Source organism: Sebastes umbrosus, chromosome 16 (assembly GCF_015220745.1).
Source record: "Sebastes umbrosus isolate fSebUmb1 chromosome 16, fSebUmb1.pri, whole genome shotgun sequence".
NCBI classification, from domain to species: Eukaryota; Metazoa; Chordata; class Actinopteri; order Perciformes; family Sebastidae; genus Sebastes; species Sebastes umbrosus.
In genome coordinates, this window is record NC_051284.1 from 132,818 (window position 1) to 153,004 (window position 20,187).

General features: G+C 42.5%; 1 protein-coding gene and 1 long non-coding RNA gene across 3 annotated transcripts in view; one reads left to right on the forward strand and one right to left on the reverse strand.

The window, feature by feature from the left end:
• The window catches only part of rragd (ras-related GTP binding D), a 48,150-nt gene that overhangs the window by 10,306 nt on the left and 17,657 nt on the right, over positions 1–20,187 (forward strand). For both annotated transcript variants that reach the window (XM_037746618.1, XM_037746617.1), the window contains exon 5: positions 1,496–1,638. In XM_037746618.1, the coding sequence (XP_037602546.1) occupies positions 1,496–1,638 (143 nt within the window). The remainder of the gene's footprint in view (positions 1–1,495; positions 1,639–20,187) is intronic.
• On the reverse strand, positions 917–18,458 carry LOC119474551. The gene is made up of 3 exons (XR_005203584.1): positions 18,447–18,458; positions 13,608–13,614; positions 917–1,158 (listed from the first exon to the last, which is right to left on the reverse strand). It is a non-coding gene; the product is annotated as an uncharacterized LOC119474551 (long non-coding RNA).

A 20,187-nucleotide genomic window follows, 5' to 3' on the forward strand; every position in this document is an offset into this window, starting at 1 on the left:
ACTCACTTGGTGGCAGCGATACACAACAGATATACTGGTTGCATTGCATCCAATGCCACCACTGATTTTCATGTGCATGCTGCAAAAAAGCATTCATAAATGAGAAAACCAAAGCATATAAACTAGATGTGCCCTCTGACTGACTAGTACATGCCTTTGGCCACCACACCACCAAGATGCCCTCTGTACTGTGGGTCTGTTGTTCTGAGTTTTGCAAAATCTCACTGATTCCAACTCATAGCTGAATTGTCAAAGAGAGACACCTTTATATTATGCATGTCATACTGAATACAATATATACAAATCTCTGCTGATGCCATTCATTCAAAAACAGACTATACATTTTATAGAGGATGTATTTATGTAGGGCTGTCAAAGTTAACGTGATAATAATGCGTTAACGCAAATTTGTTTTATTGCCATTAATTTCTTCTTCTGGCGGATTAGCTTGTGAGTCTCTTTTTTTGTCATTTAAATGTTTTATTCAACTTTTCATATTAATTATGCAGAAATGTGGATGATACATATGTGATACAAGAGGATTCATATCAACTTAGGCAGAAAGCAAAACAATAACAGTAAAGAAAAAAAAAACCTGTGAGATATTCCCACAGGAGACTGATCTTAGTTTCCTTAAACTGTAGGTTCAACCAAGTGGGCTTGGTCACAGGTTAGAGATCAAACAAATATCAGCTCCCTTGCTCAGATATGAAGGTCGTTGCAAAAATAAAACATTGTCGTATGAACCTGAAGCGCCTCCCCAAACTAAACAGTTGTCATGTGACCTGTGACTAGAAGTTACCGGTAATCCCGAACTTTATCCAGCAATATCTCTGTCAAATTGTACTGCTAATGACAAGAGAAATGCACCGATGGAAAGCTGAAGATCTTGCCGTTCTAACGGTGTATTGTTTGTTATTCTATCATGAAGATAAGGGGGTGAACTTTGACCCTGAAGTGATCATGCTCCTTTCATTTGGTTTTCATGTTTTCTCAGGTTAAAAGCTTTAAAAAGCACCCTTAAAAAATAAAGAGGGAAAAAAACATGTCTGTGATCTTCTGACATCTGATCTAATCAGCTTGAACACACCTTGGAAATCACGAAGACTCATAAAATCAGATTTCTGCAACATTTTGGAATATTAAACGCCTATTTGGCTGCCACGGTCCTCAGGCCCCAAATTAGCAGCGCCCCGATATCTACTGTATATCTTTTCATAACATAAAAACCTACATCTGTGTCCTATGTGTTGCTTTTATCACAAAATGCACAGTTGTTATGAATATTTCAGCTTAGCTGCACCACTATAAATGTGTGTATCAAAGAGCAGTCTGTGAAGTTGGTGAAACTGATTGTAAAGCACATGGTTTGTGTGAGGATAGTACACTCCCTGCATGTAATCTTAGTTACTTGAAGCTCTTAATGGTCACTAGAGCTCAGTTGTGTTAATATGAATGAGTAGTGGTGCTCTTCTTTCTCTCTGCCTGTTTTCAGAACTCCGGTATTGAGAAGGCCTTCCTATTCGATGTGGTCAGTAAGATTTACATCGCCACAGACAGCAGTCCAGTGGATATGCAGACATATGAACTGTGTTGTGACATGATCGATGTGGTCATTGACATCTCCTGCATCTATGGGTAAGCCAGTTGACGCTCTCGACAAACATTAACGCGTTCTATAAGTCACAAAACATAAAACATTGTTGCAGCTCCATCAGAACTAGCTGGCTTCCTAAATGTCAAAAGAATGGAATTTGTGGATGGAAAGTCATTCAAGATGTGATTAGTATAACATTTAATGTTGGTCATAAAGACATTCTGTTAGAAACAACACACACAAGTGTACCAACTACAGCTGTGGTGGAGGCTTCTACATGGTATTACAAAAAACAGGACTCTGCTATACTTATTAATGGCCATTCATTATATTGGACACATGTTGTGTTTCAGAGATAAAAAGAGGTTATATGTAGGAAAATGAGCTGCCCTTGAGGTTTCTCAAGCAGTTTTCTGAGCTGTGGTTATCTGATGTGACCCCCCCCCCATGGCAGCATTTATTAATCTTCAAAGTAAACAAAGTTTCATATTTTCAGCTTTGCATTACGTTACATTTCTAAAAGGCCATGGTACATAGTTAAGCATTTTTTTCTGAGGAGGTGGTGGAGTTGAAAACATTGGACTTCCATTCACCAGGTGGACACAAACACCACTTCAAATGAATAATAATGTTGCTCCATAACTGCGTGTTGTGTTTGTTTAATGTTTAAATAAGAAACTGTTTGCTAACAAGCTCACCATATACAAATACAAGTACAATTCAAGATAATTCATCACAGTGATTCAAAACTTACATAAAAATCCCACTCTACAAAGGCCTTCTCCAGAGATGTTCTGAGGTAGCGCCAGCAGAGCAGAGTCCTACATCCAGTCCAAATCCTTTCTTGCTTAAAGGACCAGTGTGTAACAGATCGGGAGATCTAATGGCAGAAATTGAACATAATATCAATAAGTATTTTTCCTTTAGTGTATAATCACCTGATAATAAGAATCATTGTTTTCGTTACCTTAGAATGACACTTTTATATCTCCATAGGGAGCGGGTCTTCTTCACAGAGTCCGCCATGTTGCACTGCCATGTTTCTACAGTAGCCCAGAATGGACAAACCAAACTCTGTTAACTTTTCCTGCTTGGGCCGGAGTCGATAACGTTACTCGCTGCTGCCGTTGCCACCGCTCTCACTCTCTCATGCTTCACCACTCACTTCCCACGTGCACACACACTCTACGCACTGGCTCTGCTCCAACTGGTTCTAGAGAGGGCCATTTGTGTTCTCGCGTCGGCCACCGCAGCTCTCCAACACGCTTGAGGAGAGAGAGGCTTCAGTTGGTTGCAGTCTCCTCACCTCACTGATAGATACCACCAGAACACACTGGACCTTTAACAGTCCTTCAGGGCTGCTACAACAAGCTAACTGTAGCGTTGGCTAACACAAGTAGCTGCTGCTCGATAAAAAAACAGGAAACGTAAATCTGAAAAAAGAGAATTTGGACTGATGAAAATCCCTAAATAAAATGAAATTTTTTTAGTGTTTGAAACATTATGTCATCTATTGCTTTACAGCCAGTTCCTCACACATGTACTTACAGTGGGAGAGAACTGAAGATGACATTTTGAATACATCATTGGACCAACACAATGTCAATATTGTATTCTGATTGTTGATTGGTAACAAGCCAAGTGAGGATGTCCTCCCTTGGACCATCATTTTAAGTGTTTTGACCAAAATTAAATACATTAAAGAGGTCCCGCCCCTAAAGGTTCTGACACATCAAGGCGAAGGTCGGTCTTCGGACAGTTTTGGGCCGTCTGTGAGCGTCTGCCGACCTAGTTTTTACGGTGTGTCCCGCACCGTCGGCTCTAGTCTGCCGGTGTTGGAGGCCGATTCAGCATGTTGAATCAGCGGTGGAGCTTGTCGATGAGAGAAATCACTCTGATTGGCTGTTCAGCTTTAACCATTCAGTGCACGAGAAGAGAAACGGAAATGAGGAAAGCAAGCGAACGAGTAAAGTTGAGAGAACACATACAGAAGTCTCTCCTCATGTTTCATCTTCATCTCATCTGATCATTCCAACACACGGATATTTTCACAGCGACATGAACATCTGGAATGAAGCAAAGTGGTGAGTGAGAGTTGTGTGAAAATGGTCGGCAGACGCCGCTTTGTTTCATGTACGTATCATAATAACGGCTTGTATATCCGCCGTCCTCGGTCTTCCTGTTTCCCTTTTTGAATGATGAATACAGACCGCAGCCTGCTTGTGTGGAGAGTTATTTCCTCTCACGCAGGCGCATAATGTTCGTGCTAACTGGCCGTCGGCTGTAGTCTTTGCGGTGTGTTCAAGTAAACCTTGTCGACCAAGACAAAGGCGGTGTGAGGTGACGCAACAGTCGGCATCATCGCCGCTAGTTCTTTGATGTCGGCTTCAGGTGTCTAGTCCTTAAGGGAGGACAGCTGGACCCCGTCCTCCTCTGCAGGTGTTGCTGTTGAAGCATTTAAATCAGAAATTCAATAATGGATTTTTTCCATGTGAAAATATGTTATTAATGATATTTTTAAGACTCTTTTTTAAAAAATATTTTCATCTCCCACTTGCCTCTCAAAAATAAAGGAGGAGCAGCCTTCTCTGCCTCTATGGACCAGCCTCTTCTGGCTGCAGACCCGTTGCCTCTCTGCCCCTTTGTATAGATTCACATTGCACTTAAAGAGTAACTCAGATTCTGCTAGAACCCTCCCAGCATATTGAAAGACTTCAACAGAGGAGCAGGGGAGCTGTAGGAGGTGTGGCCTCGGGGCTATGTACTGTCTGATGCGGAGGGACTCGGGGGAGACTGACTGACCACCGTTCGGTGTAGCATGGACAGCGACGTAGAGCTGGTAGTCAGAGCTAACCAGCTGTGAGAAGCTTCTGTCAGACTCTCCTCTCCTCTTCTCTGCTGGAGAGAGAGGGAGTCTGGTGGAGCCTCACTACAAGAGGCTCTCTTGTCTGCGGGGGAGTGTCAGTACATAGCCGGAGCCCTGCTGCTTGTCACGTTAACGTTACTGTCTGTCAGCCCTAAATATCTGGTGAAGCTCTGAATATAACACAGGATTTGGCGGGCCCATGTGTTGTGTTTACTGCCACTGAAGAAGAATAAATCTCAATAATGTACAATGTTGTTTTACGATGGTATTTATCAGGCTTGCTAATGTTAACGCTACTAGCAGCTTTGTGTGAGAGGCCCAAACAGGGGTTACAGTCAGACAGTGTTCTGCTTTTTGTACTTTGTCACGGTTAGGGAGGGGTCACATCGGCTGAACTGAACTTTCAAATCCACATACAAGCTAATTTTGAGCAGAAAAGCGGTGTTCCGAGTAACCTATTTATAACTTACAGAAACATTGCGTGTAATAATCCATCTTGCACCATCTCTTCCCCTCACTCTGTCATTCACTCTTACTCAAACACACACACAGAGGGCGCCTGGGTTAGCTCAGTTGGTAGAGCGGGCGCCCATGTAACAAGGCTTGGTCCTGACCGCGGCGGCCCGGGTTGGAATCTGGCCTGTGGCCCTTTCCGCATCCACTCTCTCTCTCCCCCCTTTCCAAGACTCTATCCACTGTCCTCTCAATAAAATGGAAAATGCCCCCAAAAAAATAACTTTAAAAAAAAAAAAAAAACACACACACAGCGAGCGCTGCAGTGCTCAGTCCTTAGTCTGCACCTAACTTTACATGTATTTATGTTGACGAAACTGCAGAGTTTTATTCATTAAAGAAAGTTGAGTTAATAAAAAAAGACTAATGCCAGATACACACAATCAGCTTGATTGTGTGTATCTGGCATTAGTCCGGCTCCGCGGCCGGCTGGTTGACGGATACGGAACGGATATGAGGTCATGATACTCAAACTACAATAATAAAAAAGGTAACTTCCTTCTACCTCCTGAGAGACTCAAATGAAGCAAATATATAGATTCTGGCATTAAAACAATCAATAATAAAAAAAACACAAATCGCGATACATAGGTGAATCAATTTTGTGTCCCGTTTTGTGTTTACATCTAGGATCAGGTTCTGTGCCAATAAGTCACTTTTGTTAAAACCGTTTGCACGCCATCCTCCTGTAAGTGACCCTATTTAGTGTTAGTTCTCAGTCGTTTCTTGTCATTCATTCCCAAATTAATTAATTATTAATTTATATTAAATTCAATACAATTTATTAAGTTGTCTCGAGACGCTTTATATATAGAGCAGGTCTTAGACTGTACCCTATAGTATATATGTACTGTATATATACTGGAAAAACAAAGTTCGGAAACTTGTGTTTGGTCGATTATTTCTCTGTTGTTACAATGCTAATGGTCATTGTATTTTACATCGTTGGAAAGCCTGTTTATTTACCTTCACAATGATGTCCAACTTGTAAGGATCATGCATTTGTGGGATGAGCAACACAGCTGATTATGTGGGTAGCGCCCAAGAAAAATGTTCCAAAATGCTCTGCCAATGGTAAACAGTGTATTCTCATAAGGCTACCAGGAAGCCTGCAATGACTGCCCTTCACCGTCAGGCCCGTTTGCTCTGGTGTCGACAACACAGACAATGGAACCTGAACATGTGGGGGAATGTCATGTTCAGTGATGAGTCCAGGTTCTGTCTGTGAAAGTTGGATGGCAGGGTCAAAGTATGGAGACGACGTGGAGAACGCTGTGCTGATTGTTGAACCGATGGAGTAACAGCTTTTGGTGGGTCAGTGTCATGGTGTGGGGCAGCATCTCCCTCACTGGCAAAACAAGGCTTGTCATCATTGAAGGCCATCTCAATGCAGGGAGATATCGGGATGAGATTCTGCAGCCAGTGGCGATCCCATATCTCCACAATCTGGCACCTAACTTCATCCTCCAAGAAACAACGCTCACCCCCACAAAGCCAGGGTTATCACAGACTACCTCCACAATGTGGGAGTAGAGAGAATGGAACGGCCTGCGAAGAGTCCAGACCTCAACCCAATTCAACACTTGTAGGATCAGCTTGGGCGTGCTGTACGTGTTAAGTGACCGACACAACCTCGTTGGCTGACCTGCAACAAATCCTGGTTGAGGAATGGAACGCCATCCCACAGCAACGTGTGACCAGGTTGGTGACCAGCATGAGGAGGAGGTGCCAGGCTGTTGTGGCTACGTATGGATCTTCCACCGCTACTGAGGCTCCTGACGGTGTATTAAATGAATAAAGTGTAAAATAGCCAATATGTCTTGTTTGTTCCTTGTTACTGATAGAGAGTTCAATCATCCAATCCACCAAACAACTCAAAACAAGAGTCAACACCAACAGGAGAATACACTGTTTACCATTGACGGAGCATTTTGGCAAATTTTTCTTGGGCGCTCCCCACATAATCAGCTGTGCTGCTCATCCCAAAAATCCATGATCCTTACAAGTTGGACATCATTGCGAAGGTAAATACACAGGCTTTCCAACGATGTAAAATACAATGCCCATTAGCATTCTAACAACAGAGAAATAATCGACCAACACAAGTTTCCAAACTTTGTTTTTTCCAGTTTATATATACATGTATATATAAATAATGTATTATTATTATTATTTTTATTAATAATAATAATAACAATAATAATAATAATTAGAATTTATTCGTCTCAACTGAACTTTCATTCTGGAATAATAGATGTGATCTGTTTGAGGACTGTTGGAGGTTTCTCCACTTGATTAACCTTGACTTCTGTCTTTTATACTCTCCTTCCTTTACAGTAACAGCCAGTAGTTTCTATAGAAACCAGATATGATTGGCCTAAAGCCTTGGGAGAGATGCACTCTAACAACTTTACAGTGTCAGGAGTGGCAGGAGCTAAAGACGTAACACTGAGGCCAGACCTGACACGATACAACTTCATTAATCTCCACAGACGAACTGCAGCAACAAAATAATGTTCGATAAAAGAATAAAAAAAATACTGATTAAAACATGCAAACATAGAAAATCACTGATTTGAACAAGACAATCCAGAGATGAAAAAAGAAAAGCTTATATTTTCCAGCATGTCAGGAACCAACAAAGACATTTTTGAGATGATACTGTAAGCAGCGAAAGGATTTTGTGAGCGTAGAACGCTGGATCATTTTCTAAACTCGTATAGGAGCCTGTAATCCATCACTTTATCTGAAACTGTACAAATGAGTTGACTTGGTGAGATGTGTGTGTGGATAAATTATAGCCTCGCAGGCATGAACATAAACACTAAAAAAGAAATGTTCAGTCTGAAATAAGTTACACAATAACAATGTGTTTAGTCTGCAATGTTTATACAGTATATATTTAACAGGCAAGGCAAGTTATAGCACATTTCAACAGGAAGGCAATTCAAACCGCTTTACATAAAGCATAATAAAACATTAAATAGAACCTTAAATAGAGCTGAATGTGAAGTAAAGCCCAAAGCACACTCTCTATACTCCTGATCCCTCTGCAGATCCTCTCCAATCTGCTCTATATTCTCACTTCAATTATCACTCCAGCAGGGAGTATAATTAGGTCCTAATCTAGATCTGTGTACAGCTTTCATCAAGGTGGTGTAAAGACAAAAACAATTCTGCTATGTGTGAATCCTGTGTAATACGGGTCATATGACACCCTCATCACACATCATGGTGCAGCACAAAAACAGGCCACACAAGAAATGAATTTGGAGGCCTGCCTTGGAGTCTTTTGTGTGTTACTTCACATGTTCCTCAGCTGACGAGGTGATCTTTGTAGCTGTGGCTCACCAGGGAACGTCTTATTAATATATATATATATCTAAAAAGCCAGGGCTGTGGGTCATAGAAGTCCTCTATAATAAGTTTCCCTTTGTCCACTGAAACGTTGCGACAACAGAACAATGTGTCATCATGAGACCAGAGAGACAGTCAGGGTGCTGTAGAGGGATGTGCAAGTTGTGGGATTCTGACAGATATGCTGCTTTTCTGGAGCGTCAACTGATGTTGGACTTTAGAAAATGGAACAGAGGGGTTTACATAAAACAATAATTGGGCCAGCCGTTATGACAGGTGTCATATGGTTCTTGTATATCAACAACACATGTAAATATTTTACACCAAAACCATGACAAAACGAGAATTTTAGGACAGAAGTGTAGGACTAATTACGTGATCCCCCACCCCTTCTTTTTGTGACTCTGTCATAGGGAAATAAGGTGATGTGACTGGAATGGGTTTTTCTTTAAGTTGGAGATAGAGAAGGGGCTGGCAAAGGAAGAAGAGTTGCGGTAGAGGAAGAGGAGTACAGGGGTTAAATTGGGTCTCAGCCCCAGCACATTGGCCTACGCTCTTCTATCTCAGCGTCGCCAGGGGTCTCATTTATAACCGTTGCGTACGCACAAAACGGGGCCTGAAATGTGCGTACGCCACTTCCCGCGCAACAGTTGTGATCTATAAAAACAAGCTTGACGGGAGAATTTGCGCACCGGTACGGAAACTTTGACCCGTGCGTACGCACATTATGGAGGCACCGAGGTAGGGGGAACTGGAAACGCAGATGGTGAAGTGGTGAATTGAAGTCAGACTGTAGACATTAAATGTCATTATACCTATAATGATGTCTCTTACACATTTAACTTCACTTCATACTTATATCTACTTTATCATAAACATTTAAAACAGCAGTGTTATTTGTGCTAGTGAGCCATAACTATTCCATAAGCACCTTACAAATGTAGATATCAGCCAACTCAAATTCCGCTCAATATCTCATAAGCGCTGTCTCACCATCACGGTCCCTCCACCACCGGAGCTCAGAGGAGAGGGCCGGACTACCGACACTCGCAGTCAGCTGTGGAGCAGCTGTTAAAATCATCATCATCTGTTGTAGAAATCCAAGATTATATCAAATAGCATTAAAGAATGGCAGAACAGAGCGCCAATAGTTTTAATAAGATCTTCTAATAGTGTGCAGATATCACAGTACCATATTTGTTTTCTTAAAGTTGTTGTCTGATAAATCGCTGCAGTGAACATGACATGACTTATTAATTTATTTATGGTTTATTTGATAGGGACAGATAAAGTATACATATAGACAAAATGATAACAGCTATCAGATGCAACTGTCAGACTGTCTCCAGTGCGCCACCACGGTGCGCCACACACTCTGCTTCACCAGTCACCTCCACCCGGCACATCTTCACCAGTCGCCTCCACCCGGCACATCTTCACCAGTCGCCTCCACCCGGCACATCTTCACCAGTCGCCTCCACCCGGCACATCTTCATCAGTCTCCTCCACCCGGCAAATTTTCACCAGTCGCCTCCATCCAGCACATCTTCACCAGTTGCCTCCACCCGGCACATCTTCACCAGTCGCCTCCACCCGGCACATCTTCACCAGTCGCCTCCACCCGGCACATCTTCACCAGTCGCCCGGCACATCTTCACCAGTCACCTCCACCCGGCACATCTTCACCAGTCACCTCCACCCGGCACATCTTCACCAGTCGCCCGGCACATCTTCACCAGTCGCCTCCACCCGGCACATCTTCACCAGTCGCTTCCACCCGGCACATCTTCACCAGTCACCTCCACCCGGCACATCTTCACCAGTCACCTCCACCCGGCACATCATTACCAGTCACCTCCACCCAGCACATCTTCACCAGTCACCTCCACCCGGCACATCTTCAGCAGTCACCTCCACCCAGCACATCTTCACCAGTCACCTCCACCCGGCACATCTTCAACAGTATGGATTGTGTAAATTAACAAATTGAGGAAATAAAGCCAGTGACAGCTCTCACACAGTCGTGTATTCCAATCGTGCACCGGGCCAGGTGATCCTTGTTTGACCCTTGTTTGTTGTCGAGATAATAGGAGGGGGCCCGTGTGTGTGATTCACCTTAGGCATCACAGCTGGGGGTTTTAACTGAACTAGGCCACATTTGGCCTGAAGAGAGTGAATATTTAACCCATCACAGCTGTGTTGGGGAATGTGTAGCCGAGGGCTCTAACAGGACTGTTCGTGTTGCCGTGGATAGAGGTGGATGCCAGATGTCTTTGGATTATGTTCTCTTTGTAAACACACACCGTTTAGTTAACTGTAACTCTCTGCTTAATAATGTATGCACTCACCTGTGTCCTGGAATTGTTCAGCGTTAACAAGTGTGGAAGTGTTGTAGGTACCAGTCGGACCTGCTCACATAAATCAGCAGATTGTTGTACAGACGGCTGCCATCATTATCATGACAAAACAGCTGGGATGTTACCCTTAATTAGAGGCTTTAGTGAATGGAGTCTTTTTTCACCTCATTTAATTAATGAACTCCTCTGTTGTGAGAAACCTGGCATGCTGCACTTGGAAAGCTCAAGTGACTAAAATATTCCTTGGCCAACTCTTTTGTCAGTGAAATGCAATTATTTCTTTTTATCTCCGACAACAATGATGGATTCACATCTCACTAAACGCACATTAGCCGTGCATGTTTCTCTTCTTTGGCTGTCTCTAATCTGTGGAGCACTGCAACTATTCCTAGCCCACATATGTCATCATGTTTAGGCCAATGGCCATGGAAACATGAGCTTAAGTATGAGAGCATTTTATCTGTTGTGATAATTACATTTAATCCTGCATCTGCTGCATAGAGATGCTTTTTTTTTATCATATTTCTACTGTGTGATGCTTTTGTTGCCAGCAGTGCCTCAGGTACAGATATGAGCGATTCAAAATGAAAAGAAGTTCAGCTTGGTTCTGTCTGTTTGCCTTTATTAAGATTGCTGCCTGGTGTATATAAATAATTCCCTGTGAAACTGTTATAGTTCTTCACAGCTACTTAGAGACAGTTAGTGAAATGTATTCCATTTCCCCAAACTGTTGTCACAAGGGGCCCTATCTTACACCCGTCGCAAAGTGGCGCACAGCGCTACTGTCATTGCTAGTGTCAGACTGACGCGGTTGTCATTTTCACACCCACGTTGTGTAAGTTGCAAATGTATTTGCGCCCATCTGTGCACCCATGGGCGTGTTGGTCTTAAAATGAGGTATGGTCAGGTGCTTTGCTGGTGCATTGCTATCTAGAGGCAGCAGAAAGCGATTGAGCCATTGACCAACAGAAACTTGGTCTTAAGTCTGGTGCAGTATTTTCCTGCTATTTAAAGGGCGCATTGGCAGCTGTGGCTCAGAGATAGAGTGGTTCGCCCACTATCCACAGGTCGGCTGTTCGATCCCCGGCTCCACATGTCAAAGTGTCCTTGAGCAAGATGTTTAACCCCAAATTGCTCCCAAAGGCTGTGCCATCGGTATGTGAATGAGTACATATGTCCTGATTTGATACTATCACGATACTTGGGTGCCGATATGTATTGTGTTTTTTTAAATGTGTGAAACCCAAAGTGTTTCCATACTTTACTGGATGTGTAGTGTTTACCACTTTGGATTCAAAATGGGAAGATGTAGGTCGTATCCACGTGGACCCTCCACCGTTTTCTACTTTCTCGTTTCAGCCCGCTGTGGTTTGTTTATGTTGGTGAGGAAAAACTGGCATGGCCATTTTCAAATGGGTCCCTTGACCTCTGACCCCCAGATATGTGAATGAAAATGGGTTCTATGATTACCCACTAGTCTACCCTTTACAGACATGCCCACTTCATGATAATCACATGCAGTTTGGGGCAAGTCATAGTCAGGTCAAGCTGTTGTTTGCCTGTTGGGCAGCAGTTTGCCATGTTATGATTTGAGCAAATTTGTTTATGCTAAATGCAGTACCTGTGAGGGTTTGTGTTGTTTATTGATTTCCAATAATAAATATATACATACATTTTGTTGGGATAAACTTTCAGCTTGTTTTTATAAAAGTATAACCTAAGACAAATATATATCGTGTATTTACACAAAATGTTCATATACTAGGATATTTTTGGTTAAAGTATAAATCAAATGTATCAGTTATTCCTTCACACAAACTAATGTTAATTGTCATAAAATGATGTGTGTCTAATGCATAATGAGGGAAAGCCCACTAGAGAGGAGTGAAGCATGGCAGGGGATTTCCAGCATGGAGGAACAGGACAACGAGCTGTGAAGGGGCTGTAGTGGAGCGGCTAACATCCATTTTTCAGTCAAATCGTGCAAATAGTGATACAAGCACCTTCCCCATCTTGAGCCTGGAGGCAAACCCACCGTTGACGCCAAAACACTTTGTGCACACTCTCAGCCTCGTCTGTAAAGCCTCAACAGTCTCGTCCTCATGTACCAGTAGTGGAGCGGATAGTGGAAAAATCGTGCAAATAGTGATACAAGCACCAAATTTGGCATGATGATTCCCGAGGGGTCACTTAGCAAATATAAACGATCGGCCACTTGAAAATCCAAGACGGCGGCCATTTTTCAAGATGGCCGCCAAATTGACCTGTCGTTAATGGTTTCTCTCATAGAAATTCATCTACTTGGTCAATTTGAGTGATCTTGGTGTCAAATTATGTGTTTTCTAGCATGCTGGATCTTATTTTGATAGTTTTAATAATTTTGAACTGCAATATGGCGGACATTTTTAAGATGGCTGTCAAATTTACTCGCAGAGAATGCTTTTCTTAAAGAAATGCATGTACTTGGTCAACTTGAATGATTGTGATGTAGAATTATATGTTTTCTGGTATGCTATCTAATTTTACAGCTTTAACATCCTCCGATACGTTTTTTTTTACTTTTGGCTGTCCGGTGAGTCTTTGCTTTGTGGTGTTTGCATGGCTCAATTGGCTTGTAGGTCTACTGTTGTAGATATCAATAGCTGCTGTTGCCATAGGTGTAGGGGCTTAGTGGTAGGGGTAGTACCTTTGTTTCAGAAGTCAGCCACATCCTCCAGGATGGACTACTGGCACTGGTCCTCACTACTTGCCCAACTCTCACCTGTGGCTCCATGAAGTTGCTAGTGCACGGCAATGACCACACCCCGGGACACCATGTTGGCTCACGGGCTGAACTAGGTGAGGGTAGCACACAGAGAGTATCTCTGTGATGGAGTATGTCTAGCTCTAAATGTCAAAGTGCATAGAGTCAACGAACCAGCCATCTTTATCCATGAGGTTCCAACCCAACTGCCAGAATTGGAAAAACAGCAAAGAACTGTAAAGGAGTGATTGTCGGGCACTACCAGGGCACACTGGTGACAATCGCTGCTGTGTAACTCAGAATGGGGTTTAACGTCAGCTAAGTAGGATTCAGCATTATACTTAGTGTCCAAAATGCTGCTTACTACCAACCCCTGATCAGTTTAAGGCAGCAAAACCTGAATCGACAGGATGTGCAAGCGCGGGAGAGCCGAGCCAAGGATAATGGGGTTTCAGTTATCCAGATAGTGTACAGATTGCGTAAAATAATGCATGAACCTAGCTGTATCCCATGCAAGCAAGTGCCCGTTCAGTGATGGAAAGCTCCTTCCCAATCTGAGTGCTGGAGATGTCAGCCTGCTTGCTTGGCTGCTCTGTACAAATGAGAACGAGCCTATCTGAATGCCCAACAGCTGCAGAAGAAAGAAGAGCTGTCCCAGAAGAAGGAAGCAAATATGGAGAAGCAGTCCACCTGGCAAAGGCTGCTCAGATGATACGTCGTGACATGTTTCAGCATAAATCAGAATTCAACAGCACGTCTCATGATGGGTACCTTGAAGATACCGTCCCACCATCACTGCTTCAGTTTGTATGTATGATTGAACATGGGGCTGATATCAAATCACAACTCCAAAATGGCACATCAAAATCTGACCTTGCAACTGTTACAGTAGAGCTGTTTTGCCAAATACAGGGAAGAATCGCAGGTCCACAGGCAATCCAAGGACAGGAAGACACCTTTTGCTATGTATGTTGGCCTGTCTGTGTTTTCCAAGACCAGAAAGAGGCAACTGATAGATATGTTGGTGTGGGAACCTCATGGATAAAGATGGCTGGTTCGTTGACTCTATGCACTTTGAAATTTGGAGCTAGAAATACTCCATCACACAGAGACTCTCTGTGCTTTACCCTCACCTAGTTCAGCCCATGAGCCAACATGGTGTCCGAGGTGTGGTCATTGCCGTGCACTGGCAACTTCATGGAGCCATAGATGAGAGTTGGGCAAGTAGTGTGAACCAGTGCGAGTAGTCCATCCTGGAGGATGTGGCTGACTTCTGAAACAAAGGTGCTACCTCTACCACTAAGCCCCTACACCTATGGCAACAGCAGCTATTGATATCTACAACAGTAGGCCTACAAGCCAATTGAGCCTTGCAAACACCACAAAGCAAAGACTCACCAGACAGCCAAAAGTAAAAAAAAAAAAAAAAACGTATTGGAGGATGTTAAAGCTGTAAAAATTGTTAGATTAGATAGCATACCAGAAAACATATAATTCTACATCACAATCATTCAAGTTCATCAAAATCATGCATTTTTTTAAGAAAAACATTCTCCGCGACTAAATTTATATTGAAGTTAAAAATTATTTAACTATCAAAATAAGATCCAGCATGCTAGAAATCACATAATTTGACACCAAGATCACTCAAATTGACCAAGTAGATGAATTTCTATGAGAGAAACCATTAACGGCAGGTCAATTTGGCGGCCATCTTGAAAAATGGCCGCCGTCTTGGATTTTCAAGTGGCCGATCATTTATATTTGCTAAGTGACCCCTCGGGAATCATCATGCCAAATTTGGTGCTTGTATCACTATTTGCACGATTTTTCCACTATCCGCTCCACTACTGGTACATGAGGACGAGACTGTTGAGGCTTTACAGACGAGGCTGAGAGTGTGCACAAAGTGTTTTGGCGTCAACGGTGGGTTTGCCTCCAGGCTCAAGATGGGGAAGGTCAGAAATCTGTCAGAAGTAGGACCAAAATAAGTCGTAATCGCTGAGTTTGCAAGAAAATAATGAGTTTTGGGCATTTTGCCCACCAAGGGTAACAAACATGAAAGAGAATTGTGATGAAGCTCTACCAATTTTTTTAACCTGATTTTTGAGAACTACAATAGTTTTAATTATTATAATGGTGAAAGTGCTGAAGGAGGACGCCCTGTCTTTTGCTGGCCCAGGGTCGGGGCATTTTTTCTTCAACATTTAATGGCGATTCAGCCAGAAGGAGTGAAAAGACCTTGAGGATGAAAAGCCTGGAGGGACGACCCTGTATCCTAGACGCCTGCGGCCGCAGTAAGCACATAATTAATTATAACTCTGCTAATTTGATAAGTGTCTGGGACGCAGGAGAAGTCTGTCCAGGTAGATTGAAACTGATTTGAATTTGGAAAAATTGATAATGCATGTGAATTTGGAAAAATTGATAACCAAAAGAACCTAGATTGAAATTGATTTGAATTTGGAAAAATTGATAATGCATGAGAATTGAATAAAGGTAAAGCATGTAGGGAAGTATATGACACACAGATGAAAATAGTGTGGACATTTAAGCATAAGTGTAGAGAGGACGTATACAGTACAAAGATAATGGTGTTTAGCTGTTATGTTTGTGAAAGTTGTCGTTGTTTCTATTTAAGCTAGTACCCTCTGCAGATACAGCTCTACCTAGTCACGGTAGGGGTCTGAACGGGCAGGGAGCTGACCCTCTGTGGATACCGCCCCGAGTCTCAGAAGTGTCTCAGTAGAGATAGTGGGGTACTTGTACTTCCGTGAAGTGGGGGTCTGAACGGGCAGGGAACTGATGGGCCAAAATAACTCAGGGCCTCTGTGGATGGCCCTGAGTCTCAGAAGTGTCAGAAGATGCTGAGGTACTTCCGTGAAGTGGGGGTCTGAAAGGGCGGAGAGCTGATTTCTCACGTGCAGTTGACAGGCTAATAGGAACGTTGACAGGGAAGCGCGTGGTCACTGTGACCCAGTGGGACAGTGAACTGGCCATAATAGTGTAAATAGTGCTGTATAAAATCGCTTTTTATGTAAAACAAATAAACTGTAAATAATAATTACAATCTGACAACTGCCTGTTGTTAAAATAATTCAACGCCTTAAAACTAATTTATCACAGAACAGTTCTTAAGCCAGTGTATATAACAGATGGGGAATGAGAAAACAGCCAATAGAGGAGAATATATGAGAGGACAAAAGCATGTTTTCCTTGTAAGAATTTCCCTCATAATTACCATGAGCCTGGAAGGTTGGCCAGATTTGAACTTGTCTCTAGAAAATTAAAGGAATCAAAGGCCAAGACCTTATCAGGACGTTTTTGTACAAAAGCACCCTGTCCAGTAATAATATTCTCCTAATAAAGCTACACATATTGCTAATTATAAATAGTGAGGATAATTGAGTCGAATTAGATTGAATTAGCTTGTTCTTAAACCCCATATTTGTTTCATTTAGGAGTTAGTAAAATAAAATAAAAGAGGGAGCATTGCGCGCGACCGCATTCTAAAGTCAGAGGAAAAAAAGGTGGGGGCTGAGTGAGTGAGTGAGCGCAAGTGACCAACAGTGGAGCTGTGTGTGTGCGTGTGACTGTGTGTGACTGTGTGTGTCTGTGTATGTCTGTGAGTGGAGACAGAAGGGGAACGCATGATTTCAAAGTTAAATCACAATATCACTCCGTTTCACATGCTTGGCAGTAATGAGTGTTTGCGCTTTATGGTACGTGTCCACAGGCTCCGTCCTTTCCATGCTTCCCATTCATTGTCTATGTAAGCAGCCATGCAATGCATTCTGGTAGCGTGGCGGCGCGATTCGAGAAACGGAGCGTTACGACGCCCGCTCCTTATTTGCATAAAGTTGAGGGCTAGTCTACTTTATGCAAATCACGGGCGTCCGACACAACTCGCCGCCTCTCGAAACTCACGAGAATCTTTTAAAATAAACGTTGTCGATCCAAAATAAAGACAGATTCAGCAACTGCACGGCTTATTTCTCGCCTTACATGTTCTCAGAAACATATTTCGGTGAACTATTTTCGTGAAACAAGAAGAATGTTTCCAAACGAGCCTCCATACTGTTTCCGTTTTGAAAGCTGGGAACAGCAGCCCACGGAGGGAAAGCGTTCGTCCAATCAGGAGCCTAGTGCCTTGTTTCTAGTGATAGCCCACCAAGCGTCCAATGCTGGGAAGCGGGGCGTCCCCTCGCGATAAAAAACGCCCTTGTGGACACGAGTTTCTGGTGTCGCTGCCAGCATTTCGGCGGTACACACACATTGTGGTTTAACTGGCGGCGTCAGCCTCACGGGTGCTTGTATAAAACAGGCGTTTTTACGCAGAACTTCGCAGTCATTGGTGTCTTTGCGCGGTCTGCACTAGAATCTGTGTTGTTCTGGTGGACAATCGTTTGTTGAAGTTAACCAGAACCTACTATTCCGCTAAGTTGAAAAAGAAATCTACAAACACGCGTGACGTTGCATCTGCTGAAACGCTGGTTTAAGCCTTTCAAAATAAGAGTAGCCTGTACGGAGAGTCGTCAAAATTACAATTCTGTACGTGTAAAAGACCACTTATAAAACAGTGGGTGATATTTACCAGTGCAACAGACTGTTTTGGTGGTGTGATTCTGTCTGGTGGTGAGTGCAATGTAGTAATGAGCTTTTAGTGTGAAGAGAAAGTGGAAGTAGAATGTGTGTATGTGTGCTGCTGTGACTAAGTACTATAGGAGAGGTGATGGAAATGAGTAAAGGTATCGCCAACACGTTCAAGTCCCCGCCTCACTGTGTCCTTATTTTGTCATAAAAGTATAGAAGCACATAAAGGACCGTTCGGATGTACTAGTATTGGTGGAAAGCTTGGTTGTAGAGGACAGCTTAAAGATCTTATTTCATCTGCTAAAGTGCTCTCACGGACCATCAGGATTGTTACAGCCAGTGGCCATATTATTGTCATCATAGTTGTATGACTATTGTCACCCAGGTCAGCCATTAGGAATTATGGGCAGGGGGACAGACTTTTCAAATTGGGCCCCTCATCCCCCCCGATTCCAGGTCGCCCAGTTTCATATGATACCAGTATTTTCACTCCAACTTTAAAAATGAGCCCGCTAGCGGGTTTTATTTGCTAGTCTGCCTTGCTCCTCATCTTTGTATGTTCAGCTTCGCCTGTCATACCTGCTGCTTCTCCAGAAATGTGGTCATTGCCTCTCTGATCCTTTAATTCTTATGATCTCTCTGTACCCTGGCTTTTATTTTGTTGAGCCCCCGATCAGGACTTTCCAAAAGGATATTGCGTAACCAGCGAGTGGGAAACAGTAGCCAGCTAGGGGTTTCCGGGGGCATGGCATCCCGGAGAATATTTTTTATAAAAGCCCAAATTTGGTGACCTGTGGCACATTGTAATGCTACTATTACATCATATACACTGATCTTAATTATTGTGTATTTCAATGAGTTTGCCTGCCTGATTGTAAACATGTAGTGAATTATAGTAAAGGCGAATCAGGCTTCTAATGCGTTTTAGCCCACAGTCTGTAATAGTTATTAATATTTAAAACCACGTCTATTCCTTACTGATCGGAACTTTTCTAATTTAGAGTCATAGACCTTATTTATTATTTATTTATTGACACCTTCACTGTGGTTTATCAAGACATGCCACAATGATGGTTAATGTATAAATGCTCTCTTATTCAATGGAAATAAACAGGGTTACTTTAAGGGTCCCAGGTCTTATCCAGCCCGTGTATTGATTTTACATTAAACTATTGATAAAATAAACCTATGGCAAAAAGAACTCTGAAATAACAAAACACGTCAATCACTTGATTAAAATCATGTGAATCTACTCAACTTCTGTCATCTTCACTATCATCATACTTTATCACATAGGGGCCTACAGCAGGACATCATATTTATATTTATGATTTGGGACATCTGAATCCGTGTGTGAGTCCGACCCTCTGGACCTCTCCTGGCGCATTTCCTCCTTGCGGTGTGCACCCCTCTCACTGGGTCCAGTTTGGACTGCACCATTTTCACAACAACAGTGGGGGGAGAGGGTATGAGATGATAAGTTAAAAGGTGTTTTAATAATACAAATACATTTATTTATCATGTGAATATATTGAACTAATACTGTCAGTGAGTTCAGTAAGTTAAGTGTTATTAAGGGTCAACCATAGACCTTTGCATGCCCCCCCACCCCCTGGCCTTGTACCCCCCTGGCCTTGGGCACGGGGACAGCTGTACCCTTTACCCCCGCCTGACGGCGGGCCTGTTGTCACCCTACCAGTATTTATGGTAACCTGTCTACTGGGAAGATCCATAATCTTAAGGTGTTACATCTTATTCTGCTTTTCATAAAATTATACTTGTATGCTCAATCTGAAACACAAATTAATCCTTAGAGAGTATAAATTTGAACCGTGAATTTGTTCTGGTAGTTCATTTTGAAAACCGTAAACAGCAATTTTGACTATTGTGTGAACGGTGGAGGGTTGTTGTTGTTTTTGCAAGCAGTAGTTGATTGCTCCTGTATAGTGGTGATTGATTGTGTTGCAAGCAATGACCGATTACTTTGCGAACAATCAATAAATTGAACTTGTAAACAATAACAAATTAATTTGTAAAATAAAAACATTATTATTGGTAAACAATAATTAATTATTTAGCATTCTGCAATTGATTGTTTTTTAAAATAATAACAAAGTGCTTTTGCAAATATGAATCAATTGTTTTATAAACTGTAACTGAT